The sequence below is a fragment of the Tympanuchus pallidicinctus genome, unplaced genomic scaffold (genome assembly GCF_026119805.1).
Source record: "Tympanuchus pallidicinctus isolate F22 unplaced genomic scaffold, pur_lepc_1.0 scaffold36, whole genome shotgun sequence".
Classification (NCBI taxonomy): Eukaryota; Metazoa; Chordata; class Aves; order Galliformes; family Phasianidae; genus Tympanuchus; species Tympanuchus pallidicinctus.
In genome coordinates, this window is record NW_026294754.1 from 1,689,424 (window position 1) to 1,710,238 (window position 20,815).

Below are 20,815 nucleotides of genomic sequence, written 5' to 3' on the forward strand. Positions count from 1 at the left end.
GCTGGCAGAGCAGCAACCCAGTGAGCAGGGCTGTGCAGGGGAGGGCAGCACAGGGCAGCAGGCAGGAGGCTGCTCCTTTCTGCCTTCCTCCCCTTCTCACTTGCAGATCGACAGCCCAGTCAGGACCTGCAGTGCTGCACACATCAGTGCCTCCAGGAACCACATGGATTGTGTGAAGCAGAACTCTGAAGATGAGGACGGAACAAGAGGCTGAAAGGGATGGATGGGCCCAACTCCGAAATCCCACAGACACCACGTCCAGAAGAGAAGGAAGCACCGTAACCGAGCGCTGCTGAGGCCGCCATGGAAGTTTAGGAGCCACCAAGACTGTCAGCCTTCCTGCCTCCACCCCAGGCGACCACCCAGAAGCTGGCACACAATTAAAGACTAATTCAACAACCTCCAGAATAAACTTTCTCATTCCTTACACCCATAGTGCTTCTTCCATCTCGTGGCATCCATGCTGCTAACTTTGGGGAGGTTTCCTTATTGTCACCATCACTTTCTACTTATGCTCCTGCATGTCCTGGTATCACAGAAAGGTTTGGGTTGGAAGGGACCTTGAAGCTCACCCACTCCCAACCCCCTGCTGCAGGCAGGGACACCTTCCATAGCCCAGCTGGCTCACAGCCCCATCCAGCCTGGCCTGCAGTGCTTCCAGGGACGGGGCACCCTCTCAGCTTGGTGCCATCTGCAAAGTGCTCAGGCTGCACTCGATCCCGCTGCCTGTGTCACCCATAGAGATGTCTGCTAACACTGCTCCCAGCACCCAGCCCTGAGGAGCAGCACTCAGCACTGCTCTGCACCTGGACACTGAGCTTTTTCCTTTTTTGGGGAGAGTAAGTGAATGGATATGAAAGATGCACGAGGTGGGTCCTAAACAACTCAGAAAGAGCTGGTAGGAGAGGAAGCACTCAAGCAGGGGCCTTTCTGCTCATCCCGAGGCTGCTGTAGAACTTGCTGTCCCTCACCCACATGTTGCATATGGCACTGATGCAATAGCTTACCCCAAAAGAGCACTGTGCTTACACTGAAACAGGCCAGCAGAGCATCTTCCTGCTGTGTTACGACATCCCAGATGGTGGATGGTGGCCTGTATGCTCCTGGTTGCCACACAGAAGGTGTGCTTGCCAAACTGGGCTCGTTCTGATAGAAACAGGTAAAATCCCCCTTCCTTTTCACACCACTGTGTCCATTTGCAGCAATGTACGTGTCCCTAAGAACCCTTTCAAGAAAGGATTCCCAGCCTTAACAGAGGCTCAGCAGCTCTTCTATTTTGCTATTCCTAATGTGCAGCTGTGAACTGACAAGCACAGAGAGCATTCCCAGCTCACAGACACGAGCCACAAGCCCTGGGAAAACACATTCACGGCTGTAGCTTCACCAGGACCTTTGGGATGTGGATAAAGGAAGACCTACACTTCACTTCCCTCTGCACAAGGCTGTTTTCTTGGAAATGCACTGATTCCTTCCAGGCACAGCACACAGTGAGGCATTCTGGCCACGTTTCAGAGCTGCTCCTTTGACAGCGAGTGGGCAGCTCCAGACAGGCTCAACTTTAACCTTCTGCATAGTTTCCAGAGCACAGGTCTGAAGCATGTTTACCCCATTCCTTGCTATGCCTGCACCCAGGCAGTGCTCCTGGGTCTCTCTCTCTCTCTGTCCCCACGCCAAAGCTGTCACTGGTGCCAAGTATCCCATGTTCAGCCGCAGAGAGCACACTGAGATCAGAAAACCAAGAGGAAGAGGAGTTACATCCAGATCACCCTTCACCTTTCTTTTTATAGAGGTGGCTGCAGCACAGCAGGACACTTAAACCAGCCCAGGGTTCTCTGGTTGCTGCATGACAGGGATTTGGGCAAAGCAGAAGGATTTCTGAGCATTTTGAGGAGGCTGGGGGTTTGCTCACTCCAAGGTCAGAGAATTTGGGTAACCTGGAAGCAAAGTGCATTGCAGCTCCATGGCGCTGCAGGTCTGATAGGCAGTTGTTGTGTGCTAACGAAGTGCAAACAGATCTGTATTAACAGGCTACAAACTTCCCACGGGGTGACCTCACACCAACTTGTGTTTCTGGGCAGCAAAAGGTTCGGATCAAACAGCAGGCAGCGTGCCTGGTCCCAAGTGGGTGCAGCAACACAGCCACCTGCTCTGCTTTTGCTGATCAGGAAAATGATAACAAGCATTGGTACTTCTGGTTAAGAGGTCAGATAGACTGGATAAAGTCTCAGCTCTGTCCTGGGGGGAACCATGGAAAAAGAGGAGCTTTAATGGTTTGGTTTCACCTGGAATGGGAACAGAGCAATGTTACAACCAAGGAAGGGTGTTGGGAACAAAGAATCAACATTAAAACCAAGGAAGGGTGTTGGGAACAAAGAACCATCACAACCAAGAGCAAGAACCAGCCTAACAACCAAGCAAGAGTGTTGGGAAGAGACCATGAGCCAACCTAACAAGGAAGGGTGTTGGGAAGAGAACATGAACCAACCTAACAGCCAAGGAGGGGTGTTGGGAACAAAGAACCAGCAGCACAACTGAGGAAAGGTTTTTGGAACAGAGCACAAAACAACGTCGCAACTGAAGGTTTTGGGAACAAAAAACCAACATTACAACGAAGGAAGGATGTCTGCACCTTTGCTGGCTGCATTTAGAACAGCTGAAAGCTCTTATTCGGGAAGTGCCTTAAGTTTATGTCATAAGTATTTTAATTTGAAATGAAAACACATCCATGTGAAATAACACTAAAATATTGGTGCTGAATAAAATTGCTTTCAGTGTATATTTCTGATCCTTTCGGAGTACTCATAAAAATATATATGTATGATGATTTAACATTCTCCAGATTTCCAAATACCTTTTTTTCCCCCCCAAACAGCTTCCCACACGCAGACTGGGATGCTATGAGAATGACAGTGTCTAGAGGGACTAAACTTTTGCCCTGAAGTCTCAGCAGTGATATATAAACTAGAACAGAACACATGAATACAGTAAAGGCAAAGAGGGAGGTGAAGTAAGGTCAGAAATGTGGCCCATCTACACCATGGCTACGATAAAACAGTTGTAGCTTTATGGTAGCAGTGATACAGTGTCGGATGCTGCTAAATTGAGCCAGAGCCACGGGTAATTTTCCCCAGGTTATATCAGGAGAAAGGCTGAGAGGACAAGTGCAGAGCTGGTGAACTTGAGAAGGGGCAGAAGTGGAGCCCCAGCTGCTGGAGCAGGCAGACAGCAGTGACAAGTGTGGGATGGGGAAGCTGGGAATCACAGCATGGCCTGGGCTGCAAAGGAGCACAGCGCTCATCCAGCTCCAAGCCCTGCTGTGTGCAGGTCGCCAACCAGCAGCCCAGGCTGCCCAGAGCCACATCCAGCCTGGCCTTGAATGCCTGCAGGGATGGGGCATCCACAGCCTCCTTGGGCAACCTGTGCCAGTGCCTCACCACCCTCTGCCTCCAAAACTTCCTCCTCACATCCAACCCAAACCTCCCCTGTCTCACTTTCAAGCCATTCCCCTTGTCCTGTCACCACCCACCCTCACACACAGCCGTTCCCCCTCCTGTTTATCCGCTCCCTTCAAGCACTGAAGGCCACCATGAGGTAAGACCACAGGAACCAGGGGCTGAGATGTGGAAAAAAATAGTCTAGAAGCATTCACATTTTGTGAGGCTCAGCAGAACTCAGGCCCGCGAGTTTCCTCTCACCCTTTCCTGTCTCCAAACACTGCCGTCTCTTTTGGCACGCCGGCCCGCTTTGCCTCCTCAGCACCGTTGCTTCATTTTGTGCAAGAAAGAGGGAAAGCAGGGAGCCAGGCAGCAGGAGGTGTCAGGATCACGCCGAGGCCAGCAGGGAGCTTTGCCAAGTGCCATGTGAGCGGCAGGGCGCTGCTGACCTGCAGATGGGAGCAGCTCACATTTCGGCCCCGCTGCCACGCGCGGTGTTTGCTGAGCCGTGCAGAAACCGAACGAACCCCGATTTAGAAGGTGATGTTCTTTGTGTTGTTGATGTGCTCTGAACACAGATATGAGAGAGCAGTTCTCCTGCACTGCGGTGTGCCACTGACATGAGCAGAAAACATCCTGTTCTCATGGTGGCTGCGTAACACGGGGCTGGGTGCTCTCTAACAGATGCTTCCAAGTGCTACTGCAAAGCATTGGCTGCGGCTAACTACAGAATTCAAGAGGTTTAATCTCAGCTACATCCAAATAGGGCTTTGATAATACTCTCCCCAATCATTAATTCCTTTCAGGGGTGTGCTTCTAGCCCATCAGCTTAGCACTGCACAGAGGAATTCAAGTAGAAACAGAATTAACACTGAACCACAGGCCTGAGAAATGCTTTGGAAGCGCACTGAAGGATGAAGTGCTCCCAGGAAGAAGCAGAAACTCTTCAGAGAAAGCCAAGTTTGGAAGACAGGCATGGCAGTGAGATACAGCACAAGTGGGTATGGACAGAAAGGAACACAGAGAACTCCAAAGGGGAAACACCTCTGAGATTCTGCTTTGGATTTCATCTGAGTTATTTGGATGTAGCATGAGAAGTGCTCAAGGAGCACTGAAACACACCGCAGGCTGGGTATCAGTCAGGTCAAATCCAGGGATGCTGGAAGCATGCTCTGACTGTGCTGGCTCTGATAGAGCTCCTTATTTCCATCAGGAACAAGTCAAGAGCTTTAGAAAAAGATATTAAAAAATACTCATCTGATTTAAATAAGACTTAACAACACAAAACTGCAAAAATATGTGCATTTTACCTGGGCTGTAACGATATTTATTAGCTGCAAGCTGCTTCCATGACTTCAGAGCCATTAGATCCTGCCTAATTTTGTTCTGTTTAATCAAGCAAGCTGTTTGTGATTATACAAATGTTCCTCACAGCATTTGTTCCATAGGTCACAGTGAGGGAAATGAATATCTTTCCTGCAAGAGGTAAATAAGTAGCCCAGCTGGCGCAGGACTGAGATCCACATCCACAGCCCTGCTGTGGCTGCAAAAGAATCATGCTTAGATCTCAAAAAACCAAGTCACCTCTTGCAACACAGAGGCACAAGTGTCCCTAACACAAACACTGATGCTGACATCTATCCTCTCTGAGAGAAGAGGGGTCACAAAGACTTACCGTGGTTTGGAAACTGCCACAACCTCAGCACTGCCAGGCAAAGAAAGAAAGGGAGAAGTGCTGGATGATTTTTAAGGCTCCTTCCAACCTAAGCCATTACTCTATGATTTGACAACTGCACTCCATCAAGCAGAACAATAAAGGAAAGGATGTCCCATACTTACTGTGGGAGGGTGGGAAGAACTGCTGAGCAATCTCATGGAGGCTTCCATCTGCTGGGGAGGGAGGAAGAAGTTGGGAACAACAGCAGCTTCAGATCTGAGCAGAGCTGTTAAGGAACAACCTTTGGTGATGGGCAATGGCACAGTGCTTCACAAGAGCTGAGGAATAGGAATGAGCCTTTTGAAACAGGGGCTGATGGGTCCCAGGTGCTGAAACTCAACCATTTTCATCAGTATGGTATCACTGTGAATGCTTGGGTCTCTCACCTGGACTCACAAAGCACAGGTCACAAAGTTGCTTTTGTAGAGAACTTCCTCCTTGCAAAGATTTCACAACTTAGTGGCACTGAATGTGAGATTTGGAAGCAGTGCAAGAAACGTGGGAGAATGTTTTAAATGCAAAATACAACATGTTTCTTCTCATACAAAAGACACATAATGCCAACACAGATTAAAAAGTACAGGAAGACAGGTTGAAACTACCCAAAATTCAAGTTGTGCCAGATAAGGGTATAGGGTGGATATCAGGAAACAACTTCTTTACAGAAGGGGCTGTTAAGACCTGGAATGGGCTCCCCTGGGTGGTGGTTGAGTCACCAACCCTGGATATGTTTGAAAACCCTTTGGATGTGGTGCTCAGGGCCGTGATTTAGTGGTGGGCTGTTAGGGTGGGATGGTGAGGTTGAGGTTGGACTTGATGACCTTTAAGGTTATTTCCAACCTGAGCAATTCTATGATTCTATGAAAATGAAGTAATTGTCATTCATCACTGCAAATATTGGTTACAGATGGCAAGGAAGTCAGCACTACACTCCACAAAACACACTGTAACAAGGACTTGTAGTGCCTGATCATTGATTCTAGGCTTACTGCACAGCAAAGAGCTCCACAGAGTGAGTTTTTCATTTCAGAAGCCTGTGTGATTCATAGAATGACAGCATGGCCTGGGTTGCAAAGGAGCACAGTGCTCATCCAGCTCCAAGCCCTGCTGTGTGCAGGTCGCCAAGCAGCAGCCCAGGCTGCCCAGAGCCACATCCAGCCTGGCCTTGAATGCCTGCAGGGATGGGGCATCCACAGCCTCCTTGGGCAACCTGTGCCAGTGCCTCACCACCCTCTGCCTCCAAAACTTCCTCCTCACATCCAACCCAAACCTCCCCTGTCTCACTTTCAAGCCATTCCCCTTGTCCTGTCACCACCCACCCTCACACACAGCCGTTCCCCCTCCCGTTTATCTGCTTCTATCAAGTACTGGAAGGCCGCAATGATGTCTCCCTAGAGCCTTCTCTTCTCCAAGCTAAACAAGCCCAGCTCCCTCAGCCTTTCTTCACAGGAGAATTCTAACCAAAAGATAAGACCCTCCTTGAATGCCATGTGTGCTTACGGAAAGAGAAGGATACAAAACCATCTTTGGTTTCTCAGACTTTCCTGACTCTTCCAGTGGATCCTCGTGGCTGCCCTCAGACAAGCTGCCCCTGTGCCCTTCCAAGCCAGAAACACTCTTGGCACAGACCTCATCAGAACCACTTTTTTCCTCATCTTGATGATCTTCATTTAAAACTTCACTTCTTTCCTCCTCTCTCGCTGTGGCTTTTGGAGCAGTCAGACTAATGCCTCCTGGAAATTCCAGTAGTTCCTTGGAGGCCCTGTGAAACTCTGTGTGCTGCTCTACTTGCTTAGTGTTAAGTGTTCTGTCCCAGCTGTAATTTCCATTTTCTACCAGGCCACCGATTGTCTGATGCAATTCTGACAAACAAGCAGGCTGAATCAGCTCCTTGTCAGCTGCTTCTGTGCTGTTACTCAAGCTCTTAAAGCCTTCTGCTCCTGTCCAAGGACTGCTCTGCAATGTGTGGGGGCTAATGCATGAGCTAAGAGAGGTGAGCAGGCTTCTGTTGTCACCTCGTGGTGTGCTGGACAACGTGCTGCTCCGTCGGCTGCTCCCTTTCCTCACACAGTCTGTTTCCACTGAGTGCTGAGCTTCAGGCTGCAAGTCTGCAGGGTCAGCTCCCAGCTCTACTGAGAGCACACTGGACCAGGGACTGGTTCTGTCAGTCAGTGTTGTTATTTCATTAAGAGTTCGTGGTTCTATAATGTCTTCCTCTTCGTACTCTTCTTCACTGTGTGGCTGATGGGCAAAAGCACCTCCATCTCCCTGGATGCAGTCTGCTGGATGCTCCCCTTCAGGGACAGCTTGATCGAGCAGCTCCTGCAGCACATGTCTGCCAAGCACAGATCTCCCAAAGGAGCACGGCTGCTGCGTATCTGTGCTGACACAACTTGAGTCCAAGCCCAGCTGGCCTTGATACACATCAGTTCTGTCATCTCCGTCCTTCTGGTTGAGTACACGAGAAGCACCCAGCTTTCTGCTGCTGTCTTGATCCATGTTAGAAGAGCCTTTAGTATTTGTGATAGTCTGCAAGCCTGGTTAATAGAAAACAGCATCAGAAAATGCAGAGAGAAATTGTTTGTTTTTTATCTGGGCTCCTAGCAGAACATCACACATGCAGTAATGGCTCGGAGTCAAACACACACAGCAATTTTGTCCAAAGCTGCTGATATGACCATGTTCTACCACTTACAAGGGCAGGAGGACACAAATGCTAAAGGAAGAAAGGAAATATTCAGGAAGACAGTGTTGAAAAATAACTAGAAACACCTCCATAAATCTACATAGATAAAGAATAAACTGGACAGAGAAGATGTTCTGATATAAAGAACAGACAGTGGAATGTCACCTACAGCAAGTGGAAGAAATATCTATTGCTTGGAACAACTGAAAGCAGTTTGTGCTGCTCAGATTGCAGGGGAAGAAGAGAGGAATAACATGGTGGCAAACGTGGATAATCCTACCAGCTTTTCTTCTAGCTTCCCTAGTTTTATTTAGTGGCTCAGAAGACACAGTTGCTACTGATATTCTACTGCTATTCTCTGGCTTTCAGTTCAGCTTACCAGCACCTATCAAATTGCAGAATCACAGAATGGCCTAAGTTGGAAAGGACACAATGATCACCTAGTTTCAACCCCTTGCTATGTGCAGGGTCACCAAATGACAGACAACTATTAATTAAACACACATACAACAGAAATTCACTCTGGACTACTGTTCAGTTACTGTGGCAGAATTAAGACTGAAAGCAAAGAGCTGCCTGTGCTCCTGGTAAAGGGCCTGGAAATAGAAGAATGGTTCTGGCATACGAGAGATCATAGAATCATATCATGGAATGACAGAATGGCCTGGGTTGCAAAGGAGCACAGCGCTCATCCAGCTCCAAGCCCTGCTGTGTGCAGGTCGCCAAGCAGCAGCCCAGGCTGCCCAGAGCCACATCCAGCCTGGCCTTGAATGCCTGCAGGGATGGGGCATCCACAGCCTCCTTGGGCAACCTGTGCCAGTGCCTCACCACTCCAGCTCCATCTCTTGGAAGTGCAGTTTCCCTGCAGGCAGTAAGAGGCAGGAGAAGCCCAGAATAAACTGCCCAGCTGGCAATACTCCTGGCTACAGTTTGTTCTCTGCACAGCATTTCAATTCCAAGCTATTCCAAGTGCCTCTCTGTTAGAAAATCCCAGTGGTTTGAATGGTTAAGCTGAAACAAAATGAAGTGCCAATTCCTCTTAGCAAAGGGTCACAGACTCAGCTCAGTGCTGCTCTGCAGGCTGGTTTTGCACAAGACCACTCTTTTTCTGTTGGACATTGAAATTTAAGTGGAATTTAGGCCTTAACTCCCATCTCATTTGCCTTCTGAATACTGCAACTCAATGCTATCCTTATTGGCAGAAGATTGAAAATCTCTCTGAAGCATTCTCCCAGTGGATCAACACATGCTCTTCATGCATCTTCTCTCGTGTCATCAGTGATAGGACCAGGGGGAATGGCTTCAAGCTATGGCAGGGGAGATTCAGGCTGGACATGAGGAAGTATTGCTTGTCAGAAAGGGTGGTCAGGCACTGCAATGGATGCCCAGGGAGGTGGTGGAGTCACCGACCCTGGGGGTGTCCAAGGCAAGGCTGGATGTTGTGTTGAGGGACGTGGTTTAGTGGGAGCTGTTGGGAATAGGTGAACGGTTGGACTGGGGGAGCTTTTAGGTCTTTTCCAATCTTGGTGATTCTATGATTCTATGCTGACCACCAACACCAGGCACTGCTTTCTATTACATGAGGACTTTAAAATTGCTTTGCCAAAAACCCCAGACCAAGTAACAACTTACCACTGATGAGGCTGCTGACCTGGGACACCAGCTGACTCGATTTTCTTAAAAGATGGCATTGGTTGGAATCCATTTCTCTGCTCCTCGAGCCTTGATGATCACTCTCCTGCTCTCCGTGACTTGGTTGGGATCTGTTACCATCACTGAAGTCAGGAAGAGACCTGGTCAGCTTCTGGCTGAAGTACCTCTGAACTTCATCCAGCTCGCTCAAGTTTTTTCTGTAAGCAGTTGTGAGAAAAAGGTTAAGGAACAAAAAGAACAAGAAACGATGGCAGAATGGTTTATCCACATCCTTGTAGTCAACAGAGTGTGAATACAAACACAGTGTCAGAGGTTTGTACTGTAAAACAGATCAACATGCAAGCATCGAGGCTGCTCCACCTATGGGAAAGGACAATGTTTACTTAGGAACAAATTTAGGCTGGGAACTATTACAAAAAAAAAAAGCAGCTGGTTTTAAACATACTTATTCAAAGTTGGATTTGCAGTGGCTTCTCAGTAGAAGTCTTAAAGGAAAGGGTATCACTTGACTTCACGACTGATCTGGATAAAAATCTGAGTGTTTTAAAATATATTGATTGTAGTGGCAGGAGAAGTGATGGAACAGCTGCGGAAGTTTCTTTCAGTCCCACATTCCTGCAGATAATAAACATTCTTCTCCCCAAATTTAGACCTGATCTGTAAGTCTAGAATCTAGACAGCAGAAAAATGAGTGCTTCCAGTGAGAAGAGAGGCGGCCTGCTGTGAAAGGACATCCTTCTGTAACTTACACTCATATTTCTTATCAGTCACCGTATTTTTTCATTTTCTTTACAATTCAGTGCAGGAATGCTGAAGTTTCAAGCTGTGCTTTGTAAATCTAAGGCTTTGCCTTACCTGAGAGCAGTCAGAAGAGAAGCACGCGATGACAATGACAGTGAATCCATCCTGGCTGCTCGCTGTGCATTTCCTTCTGCTTGCTGCAAGGATTCGTGGAACCTGCGCACGTTCTGCATGTGCTCCTGGTGTCGAGGTGTGTGTGCCCTAGGGGGATTAGTTCTGCTAGGAACAGGCCTACATTTAAACACAGAAAGCAGTCTGAAACCTCTGCTTGGACAACAGCGTGGCAAAATGAAGGGGATATGCGAGTAACACTCAATTCTAACTCAGCAATATAAAGAACTCTTATTCTTATAAAAGATCTGGCAGAAATAACTGCCAGTTTTAGTAACAATATAATGGGAGTTCTAAAGCAGCAGCTTGCAAATGAAACACCAGTGAGAAGAAAATCTGGGTTTTGTAGAAAGGTACCTGTCCCCAGGTTGCCACCTCCTGGGCTGCCCTGTCACTGGTAAAGGGAATTCAGTATAATCTTTCAGACATGGGAAAAAGACCTTTGGCAGGGCTTTATGTTATCAAATACACAAAGTTCTGTGTCCTGGAAGTGATGAGTATGGCTCCCAGCCAGCTGACTTACTGTTCTCGAGAAGGAACACCAACTTCTTTTGGCAACACGGGCTTGGAAAAGCTTGGAACGTTACTGGGAAGTGCTGGTAAGATGGCCTTCATCTAGAACAAAGACCAACACCTCACATGAGTCTTCCACAGTGAGAAAACAGAAATTGCAGTAGTATCTTACTGAGCAAACAAACATTCTCTAAACATAAACTTTCAAAGGATTTTCCAGCACTGAGCCAAAGTTCTGTTCAGCCACACTCTTTACTTCAGAGACATCTGTTACAGGGCAGATTCAGCTGGCAGTATGCAGGAAGTCTGATTACCAGACTACCCTGCTTTGTAACCCCTGTTTCCAATTTACGTTTTCCAACTCCAGCTTTGTTGTGCAGAACAGTCATCCAAACAAGGGAAAGCAGGCAAATAACAAGAAAAAAATCATGTTGGAAGCAGTATTGTATAAAATAATAATAAAAAAAGCCATCGTGCTAAAAAGACAAGAGGGTAAAATTCTGCCTTCTTGCTTTCAGCAACAGCACATAGGATGTGTAGCACAGGACTGCTGGATCCCTCCTCACCCTACTGAAGAGTGGAAAGCAAGGTAAAGCGACTCCACTACATACACATCCTATCCCAGTACTGATCCACTGCAGTAAGGCAAGCTTGCTATGCTTGCTGATTATTCAGAATCCCATAGAGTCAGTGCTGATCTAATCAGACATTGCACAGGTAAGAAGGCAAAGGACGCACTGCAGAGCTTGGAGTCTGGCTGCGGATCCTCGCCTGCCTTTCTTCTCTGAGATTATTTATATTTTGAAGGGGAGAGATTGCTACTTTGATCTGTCCTCGGCACTGCCCGCTGAAATCGGTGATGTTGTACCAGCCACACACCAGCTGGAAGCCAGAAAGAAGGAGAGAAAGGTCCACCGATGCAAATCCTATCACCCGTTCTGTTTCTGAGGAAGGAGAATAGAAAGCGTGCATTAATTGAAGCTGCATGAGATGGCAACATTTGAGGAATGCCAAAAGGCAGACAGTTACACAGCCCTCGAAACGCGTCGAGGATTGGCAAGGAAAGACTTCTCAGTAAAAATAAACAAACAAAAAAGGTTTTTAAAAAGTGGTAATAAAGAAGAGGGTTTAAGAAAAACAAACAGGGGCTTGGATTTGGGGTTTTACCAGCCTTCAAACCAAGACACTTGTGGTGTCTTGACTTAGAAGGAGAAATTGTTGGAAGCAATTAAAGCAGCCTCTTCCCTGCAAATGTGCCAAATTGCCTGTCCATGCTGCAGCTGTTGATAGCTTGAAGACCAACAGAGGTGGTAGTTCACAGCAGTGAGGGTCTGGCTGTAGGTGCAAGGAAGGACGTGGAGGTTATGTGCCCAATCCAGTACTTTATCAGAAGGTTTGTGTTGCCAAACCTTTCAAAAATCATAGAATAACACAGAACGCCTTGGGTTGGAAGGGAGCTCAAGGATCACGGAGCTCCAACCCCCCACCAATGCAGGGCCACCAACCTCCCCATCTCACAGCAGCCCAGGCTGCCCAGGGCCCCATCCAACCTGGCCTCCAACACCTCCAGGGATGGACGGGGCATCACAGCCTCTCTGGGCAGCTGTTCCAGCCCCTCACCACTCTCTCTCTAAACAACTTCCCCCTGACATCCAACCTCCAGCTGCCCTCCCTCAACTCCAAACCATTTCCCCTTGTCCTGCTGCCATCTCCCCTTGCACAGAGCTGACTCCCCTCCTGTCTGCAGGCTCCCTTGAGGCACTGCAGGCTGCACTGAGGTCACCCCGCAGCTTCTCTTCTCCATGCTCAACAAGCCCAGCTCCCTCAGCCTGTCTTTGTAGGGAGGTGCTGCAGCCCTCTGAGTGTCTTTGTGGCTCCTCTTGACCCTCTCCAACTGCTCCAAAAATACCATTTGACATTACAGAATTTCATTCTTGTACAACATTTTGTCTTTTCCATCTTGTGAATTTCTCTGAAGCACAGAACAGTCACCCAAGAAGAGGATGCTGTAGGGAGCCTGCTTTGCAGGGGGGCTGCACTCGATTACCTCTACAGGTCCCCTTTAACCCCTACAGTTCTGTGATTCCATTCACCTAAAAACATCCCTGCAGAAACAGTGAGAGAGCAGAGCTGAAAGGAGAATGGCTGTGCACACCTGGTGCTCTGCACTATGCAGAGAAAGGCTGAGTTACACAGGATGTTCACTTTGGAAGCCAAAATTCTGCCAGCTGAACTTTAAAATACAAAAAGAAAGGGGAAAAAAATGGTATTTTAAAGATCACATCCCAGCAGTTGAATTGAAGTGGGGCTGTCTGTCCCAACAAGAAATACCTACCCATGAGACTACAAAAGTACCCGAACGTCCCTTCAGTAGAAAAATCTAACCTCTAAAATACTGTCAAATTAAAATAGGGAAATACAAACAAGCCAAAGCTTGCCAGCAGATAAACAGGGAAAAGAAAGATGCTGAGGGGCAGGAAATCAATGTGTCATCTATTGCATTCTTCCAGCCCAAGGCCAACAGCATCTTTGCAATTGCACTCTCCAAGTTACTTGAAAGCACCCAAGGAAAGGGCTGCAGAAAACCACTCTTCTCAATGCTGCCCTACAAACTTTACCTGCTTTATGCCACACTTTGAAGACCAAGGTTTGCTGTGGATCCAGCAGAAGTTCTTTGGATAATCTGTGAAAAATAAAACCATGATTTATTATGTGAAGCAGGAAGAAGAGCAGGCACAGTAAAATGCCTCTGAAGATCCAATGGTGCTGTGTCTATCTGTACAAACCTGTTTGTACCTGGAATGATGAGGAAAAAAACCCAATTCCTTAGTCACCAAAAGCATAACTTTATGAGCTTTGGGCTTTTGTTTCTTTATGTTATTTCCCTCTCCTCACTCTCATTGCAGATTCAAAGATGGGCCACTGAAACACAAGGAATCTTAGGAAAGAGGAATGGAGAACCAGCCAATCCCACGGTGACTCAGTAAGCACAGTGACAGCAAAACACATGGCTGAAAGCTGTAATACCCAAACCTGATCTTTGGGAAATAAAGAGGAACACTGAACTGACAAATGCCTTTGCTGAGCAGCTTTTAAGTCACTTAAAGCAACGCAGCTATGAATATGCAGAAAAACCCAATAAATTGGATCAAGCCTTCACAGATCTTCCCATGAGACTTTAGCTATTAGCAGCCCCTTCCTCTGCATGGGGAAACTACAGCTGAATGGAAACAGACTGACTCACCCAAAGCCTTAAGCTGAAACACAGTGCAGCCATGGTTTAGTGCAGCTCAAATGCCTTTCCTCAAGTTAGCTTTAAGATCAAGCCACCTCAAACAACTTCCCACCCAAAATGTGGCAGTTATACAACATGGAAATAGATATTTCTAGGTGGGAGAAGCTCAACAAAACTGCTTGTCAGAGCTGGACAAAACGCCTTTTAGAGCTTGCTGGATCAAAAGCTGAATGAAAGGGAGTCTAAGCTTATAAAACCACAGAGCAGGAAATAAAGCAGTGTAGGCCCATAAGCAGAACTTCACAGCCAGCTGTCACACCCAAAGGCTTTGCAAGCATGGCTGTGTGAGCCCATGTCACCCACCTTGCTTGTTGCTGGAAGTCCCAGACAGGTGAATCAGTGTTTTCTATTACTGGAGTGGTTATTGGAGCATCTGAACCAGCCACAGCAAATGACACACAGCTACTGGGTGAGGCCACTTCCCGTTCTGTCAGGGGACTCCCTAAAATCAGACATTTAGGCAGGAAGATAAAAGAAATTATTCATTTCTTTTTAAAATGTAAAGGCAATTAAAAGGAGGTAATTAACGAAGAAATCCATCATCTAGGAAATATTCCTTTCCATAGGTAAAACTGAGAACACTTGGTATTAACAGTGGAGGCAAACAACATGTGAACCTTTTAGAGAACAGAATGCAGAACATCCAAGGGAGAAAAGCAGAAACCTTTTGCTCAGGATCATCCAAAAAGTCAGAGGCAAAGCCAGAATTAAACCCAAGCCCCTGGAACCCCATTCCAGTACTTCATCTATCTTCCAGGCTGGACCACAGAGCTTGGCAATCCTAGCTGCAAACAGAAAATACTTCTGAGTTATAAAAGTCGGCGTGACTTTACAGTTGGTTTGTTGAGAGCACACTCATTTAATTAATCATTAATGTAATTAACTGAGGGATTTCTGCCACAGGAGGAGCAGTGCACAGAATGCTGATGCATGGCTTTCCTTGGATGGTGATTCAGAAGAGCTGTCTATATGCTGATGATTTCCAGACTCACTCATCTGAGGAATCAGTCCACTTCCAGTGTGGTTCAGCTCACCAGATCTGAGAGCTTGTCCAAGAAAAATTCTGCCTTCTCCTTTGTGCTGTGTTATTTTTCCAGGTGGATCAGCTCCCTGTCTGGCTCAGCAGGCACACAGCAGCTCCACGTGCCTGCATGAGGAAGGTAGGGAGCAGTGCATGGCCATCCAACTGTGCTTTGAGCAGGGGGAGAGAGCATGGAGACATACAGCCTAATGTTGTGTGAGGCAGCTTCAGGAAACACTGCTTTTAATCCATGCACCACTCTGACCTTTGTGATTCCTACGCCATGGGATGGCATTCACTCTGCAATGCACCTGTGAGAGCTTCCTGAGACTTCTTGTGTGAGAGCAGTTCAGGGCTGGAAACAGAACCACTGCCTTCCTCGTGTATCCTGAATTAAGCCAGGAAAAGGCTTGTGAAGAAACAGATAATGAATTAATTAGTCTGATTTTTTGTATGTGCTTGCACTTAGATCATTTATAAGCAGAGGAACACAAGGTCAAATTAAGAGATGGAGCTGAACATTCCCCAGATGCTGCTGGATATTATGGAGTAGATAGCAACAAATGAAAGATGTAGAAATCACACAATTACCTGCCCTGTATCATATCTTAACAAAGGAACACAGACAATGATGTACAAAGGTGTTTGGGAAACAGAGAATGAAAGAGAGGATTTCTACCACTGCATGTGACCCCTCCTCCAGACTTGGATCCTCTTAGTTACAGTTGCATTAAGGAGATTAATTTGCCTCAGTGCATCACCACTTGTAAAGCTGCAGATGCATTTTACTGCTAATGGAGGTGTTCAGACAGGGAAGGTGGCAGCTGGCAAGATCTGCAAGGAGAAATGGACTTCACCAAGGGGAACCAAGGTCACACTTTGCAATCAAACACCATTCAGTTGTTACAGATGCATTCCTCACCTCTGCCTTCCAAGGACTCAGCAAGTGGCTTTGGACTTCAGGTTTTAGCTCTAAGACCACATCAGCCAGAATGACCAAAACTGAGGAGAATGAATCCATCTTAACTGAAAACTCTTTCCTCTTGATGTCTGATTTGCCAGGAAAATATGATGAAATGTTACTTATTTAACAGAAAGGTGGGCCCAGGTGAATCTAATGAGGTTCAACACAGCAAAGTGCCAGGTTTGGCACTTGGCCCGAAGGAATCCCAGGCATTTATTTATACAGACTGGAAGGAGCAGTGCTTGAGAGCAGCCCTGCAGAGAAGGACCTGGGGGTGCTGGTGGATGAAAAGCTCAACATGAGCCAGCAGTGCTCCTGCAGCTGGGAAAGCAAATGGGATCCTGGGCTCCATCAGCAGAGGGGTGGCCAGCAGGGACAGGGAGGTGATTGTCCCCCTCTGCTCTGCTCTTGAGGCCCCATCTGCAGCACTGCGTCCAGGGCTGGAGCCCCCAGCACAAGAAAGTCAGGGAGCTGTTGGAGAGGGTGCAGAGGAGCCACAAAGATGAGCAGAAGGCTGCAGCACCTCCCTACAAAGACAGTCTGAGGGAGCTGGGCTTGTTCAGCATGGAGAAGAGAAGCTGCGGGGTGACCTCAGTGCAGCCTGCAGTGCCTCAAGGGAGCCTGCAGACAGGAGGGGAGTCAGCTCTGTGCAAGGGGAGATGGCAGCAGGACAAGGGGAAATGGTTTGGAGTTGAGGGAGGGCAGCTGGAGGTTGGATGTCAGGGGGAAGTTGTTTAGAGAGAGAGTGGTGAGGGGCTGGAACAGCTGCCCAGAGAGGCTGTGATGCCCCGTCCATCCCTGGAGGTGTTCAAGGCCAGGTTGGATGGGGCCCTGGGCAGCCTGGGCTGCTGTGAGATGGGGACGTTGGTGGCCCTGCATTGGTGGGGGGTTGGAGCTTTGTGATCCTTGAGCTCCCTTCCAGCCCAAGGCATTCTGTGATGCTGTGATTATTTGCTGTAGCTTACACACAGTTACTATTTGTGCCTTTAACCATGAAAATTTACTTGAGAACAAGAGAATTTGTTACTATTTAAAACGAACAATGACTTGAGTTGCAATGTGCCCTACAAAACTGTTGTCAGTTTGGCAAGACTGCAAAGACAGCAGCTCAAACACAGATGTGGGTGACATGAGGACAGCTCAGAGAAGCAAGCAAGATCTGCCCAGACTATCTCCTGGCCTCCTGTGTGTAAAGGCAGACCAAAAAGTCAATCTCTGTAGTCAAAAGTAGAAGTAATTTCAGTCCTTTCTACCATTATGAAGTTTAAACTTCTTTCTTTTGTATTTTTTGAAAGGTCAAAACACAAAAACACAAAAAGCTACGAGAAAAGTGACTTTAGACAAACAATATCAAGAGAGTTGGGGAAACATTTTGCATCTGCATTCAGTTATTGAAAATTGTGCATCTTAAACAGCTCTTGCAGAACTGCCTAAAGTTTATTATCTGTTAAATACAGGACTGGAAATGAATTTAGCCTTTTTATCTGTAATACAGTAATGAATGTTTTTATCACAAAGAATGCAAATTGTTGTTGCAACCAGCTTTCATATAGGCACTGTATCAGCATATCTGTTGTCTCTCAGTTAGTTCCCTCTAAAAATACCCAGAAAACATTATTTGTTTGAAGATGGAAACAGTGCAACAGTGTACACCATCACAAGACACCTCCTTATCTCTCCAAAAGCCTTGCAGCAGCAAACAATTTTGCATCAGGCTTCCAAAGATGAAGAATTCCAACAGCATACAGAAAAATGGTTTGAAAAACCCCCAGCTGTGGGGCTGAGGATGCATCTGAACGACTTGCACTTCCATCATAGCTTCTGTTTGACTTCTAGTTGTGCTGTGTCATGCCAGAAAATGCTGAATGCTCTTTTATGGGGGCATCACCCAGACCAGGAACTGGTTGATTTTTATCAGACACGTCCAGTGAACTCACCTGCCCTCCCTCACCTCGTGTCATTCCCTCATTCACACCCCTATTTGGTAATACTATATGTATCTGCAAGGGTGCAAAGGAGATCTGATCACTCCAAGTGTGAGCAGACACAAAGCAGACACAATCACACAGCACTAAGGGTATCCAGGGCAAAGAGTGGAGCACTCCAATTGCTTTCAAAGGTTCAACTCATCTTTAACAAGCAAAGATTCATCACAGACTTCACACTGAGGCAAGAAGAAGGCTCTAAAAACTGCTAACTCACCGTGTTACATTCCTGCACATCAAGAGCCAAACACCACCTGCTAGGAAGGATAATCTTAATATGCTTAGAATACATGTGGAAGTGAAGGGCAACTCTTTGGTGACCCTCAGCATAGGGATTAGTCACCTAACTGTAACTGCTGCTCTGCAGAGTGGGAAACAGAGTGTCAAGCCTTGGTGAGTGCAGCCTGCTCTGCCCTTACACTGCCCTTCCTCGCTGCTGTGCCTGGCAGCCTGCAGATAGCACAAGTAAGGCAGCTTCACAAATTGATTACACGCTAAAAATGCAAATTCATAGGAGTCTTTGAGATACGAGCATCTCAGGGTCACGTTGTTCAGATAAAGCTTAACTTCAGCATTCAGCTGTCATCTGTAACTGTGACATTATTTACATTGTGGCTGTTATTAATAGAGACAGGCTGAATAGCTTAAATTCCTGCTCCCCCCTCTACTTACATCGTGATGTAACTCACAAGGCTACAACACTGCAAAGTTCAAACCCCATTGCATTCATCCACTGTGTTGGAATAAGTCTGAGAAAAAGATGTTTTTCTGTTTGTAAATTGCTCCTCACAGGAGCTGTTATGAGCAGACCCCAAGAAACAAACAAAAGAAACACAGGAAAACAAGAATCTAAACAAACACAGCAACAACAACAACAAAGGGCCTCGTTGAGGGTTTACCTTTTAAACTGAGATGCATTGCTCTTTCCACAAGGATGCTGACAGCAACGGTGCTTTCCAGAAACACCACGTCGTCTTCTTGTGGTTTCCCATTGGTGATTTCTGAGCTTCTGACATCCAGGCTCTGAGCCTGATTTTCACAGACCTGTTGGCTCGGGTCAGGCTCTCTCTCTGTGCTTTCATCTTCGCTGTTGCTGTGCTCCTCTGTGCAGCGTGGGGTGAGGGTTGGGGCAGCAGAAGTGGAGGAAAAGGCAACGTGAACACGTACAGCAGCCCCTGCGAGGTCTGCAGCGTTGCACCTGAACAACGGGTACACTCCTGTAAGAGAATTCACTGTCAGCTAAAGAAACACAACAGCACACAACCTGGGGTGACCTCGGGAGAAGCTCATTATTGTAAGATCTCAGATCAGATCAGCAGCCTGAATTTGGATTTTCAGTGTTACCTCTATGCAAGGAATCACTGACCTGTCCGCAAACCTGCCTGCGTGCTGGTGGCTGAGCTAACTTCACAGCCAGGACAGATATCAGAAACTGAACAGAGCAGAAGTTTCCATCATCTTCTCATGCTCAGTCACTGAGATACATTATTCTCACACTGCCCAATATGCCATTCTGGAGAAACATTCCTCATTAATCCAGCTAGGCTAATGGCTTTCCCTGTTATTGATCACTGCTGGCAACTTTGCACCCATTTAAAGTTATTAGGTTTTGAATTCAGGGAAGCAAGCATCTTAAACTTGTTTATCTTCAGTGAAAGGAGCTGAGCATGTATTACACAAAGGACAAAACAAAGCTGTAAATTCTTTGCTTAATTACAGAATTAAGCAACCAGGCATCAATAAAGACAACTGAAACATGACAACGTTCTTTCTGGACTTACCACCAACACTCAGTGATCTCCTTGACCTCTCTGCTAACGCTCTCAGGTCGATGTATGCAGATCCAATGAGACGATCTGTATCAAGCGGTCTTTCCACACCATTTTCTTTGCCATATGCCCACCACACCTGGATTTCTAATTTCTCCTCCCTGAAGAACCAAATCAGCCCTCGGCTCTTCCTGAGAGTCACCTTGTGGCCTTTCTTAAAGTTCACTGTAACATTCTTGTTGTCCTCAGACAATTTTGGCCTCTTAAGCAAAGTCCACGTGGCTTCCTGATCGTACAGCTTATACCTGAGGTAGCAGCAAGTGCTTTTATTCAGTTGCATCTGGCCTGCAAGCAGCACGCAGTGCAATGGCAGCCACACTCTTGGGGTTGAAATGGTCACAACCACCTCTCTGTCACTCGGCTCCCATTCATCGCCCTCATCCATGCTGTCTTCAAGGCTTTCCTCACTGTTCCATCCCAAAAGCTGAGCAGCCTCCAAAACACGCTCCCTGTCACTGTGATGAGCAAAAGTGACAGAAAGTTCCAGTCCTCCCACAACAGTCTGCGTGATGTTTGTGCGGTGTGAAGGCATGACATCTTCAGAGAGGGTAACTGGGTACCAGCCTGTAATACCTTCAGGAGAAAATAATGTAATTAGACTTATCCTACCCCCTGAAAAATGTCAGCAAAAGAACATTCTGCTCTCTGGTCATTAGCCAAGAACCAGAACTCATAGAACAACAGAATGGCCTGGGTTGCAAAGGAGCACAGCGCTCATCCAGCTCCAAGCCCTGCTGTGTGCAGGTCGCCAAGCAGCAGCCCAGGCTGCCCAGAGCCACATCCAGCCTGGCCTTGAATGCCTGCAG

General features: G+C 47.1%; 1 protein-coding gene across 2 annotated transcripts in view; it reads right to left on the reverse strand.

Moving 5' to 3' along the window:
• The window catches only part of C2CD3 (C2 domain containing 3 centriole elongation regulator), a 68,431-nt gene that overhangs the window by 18,563 nt on the left and 29,053 nt on the right, over window positions 1–20,815 (reverse strand). The window contains exons 23-32 of one of the 2 annotated variants that reach the window (XM_052699260.1): window positions 19,962–20,582; window positions 19,080–19,397; window positions 14,514–14,652; window positions 13,534–13,598; window positions 11,654–11,859; window positions 10,926–11,017; window positions 10,346–10,522; window positions 9,470–9,687; window positions 6,668–7,688; window positions 5,274–5,367 (exon numbers count right to left, since the gene is read on the reverse strand). In XM_052699260.1, the coding sequence (XP_052555220.1) occupies window positions 5,274–5,367; window positions 6,668–7,688; window positions 9,470–9,687; window positions 10,346–10,522; window positions 10,926–11,017; window positions 11,654–11,859; window positions 13,534–13,598; window positions 14,514–14,652; window positions 19,080–19,397; window positions 19,962–20,582 (2,951 nt within the window). Of the gene's footprint in view, window positions 1–5,273; window positions 5,368–6,667; window positions 9,099–9,394; window positions 9,688–10,345; window positions 10,523–10,925; window positions 11,018–11,653; window positions 11,860–13,533; window positions 13,599–14,513; window positions 14,653–19,079; window positions 19,398–19,961; window positions 20,583–20,815 lie in introns of those variants that run through there. The other variant, XM_052699261.1, reaches the window with a different exon arrangement.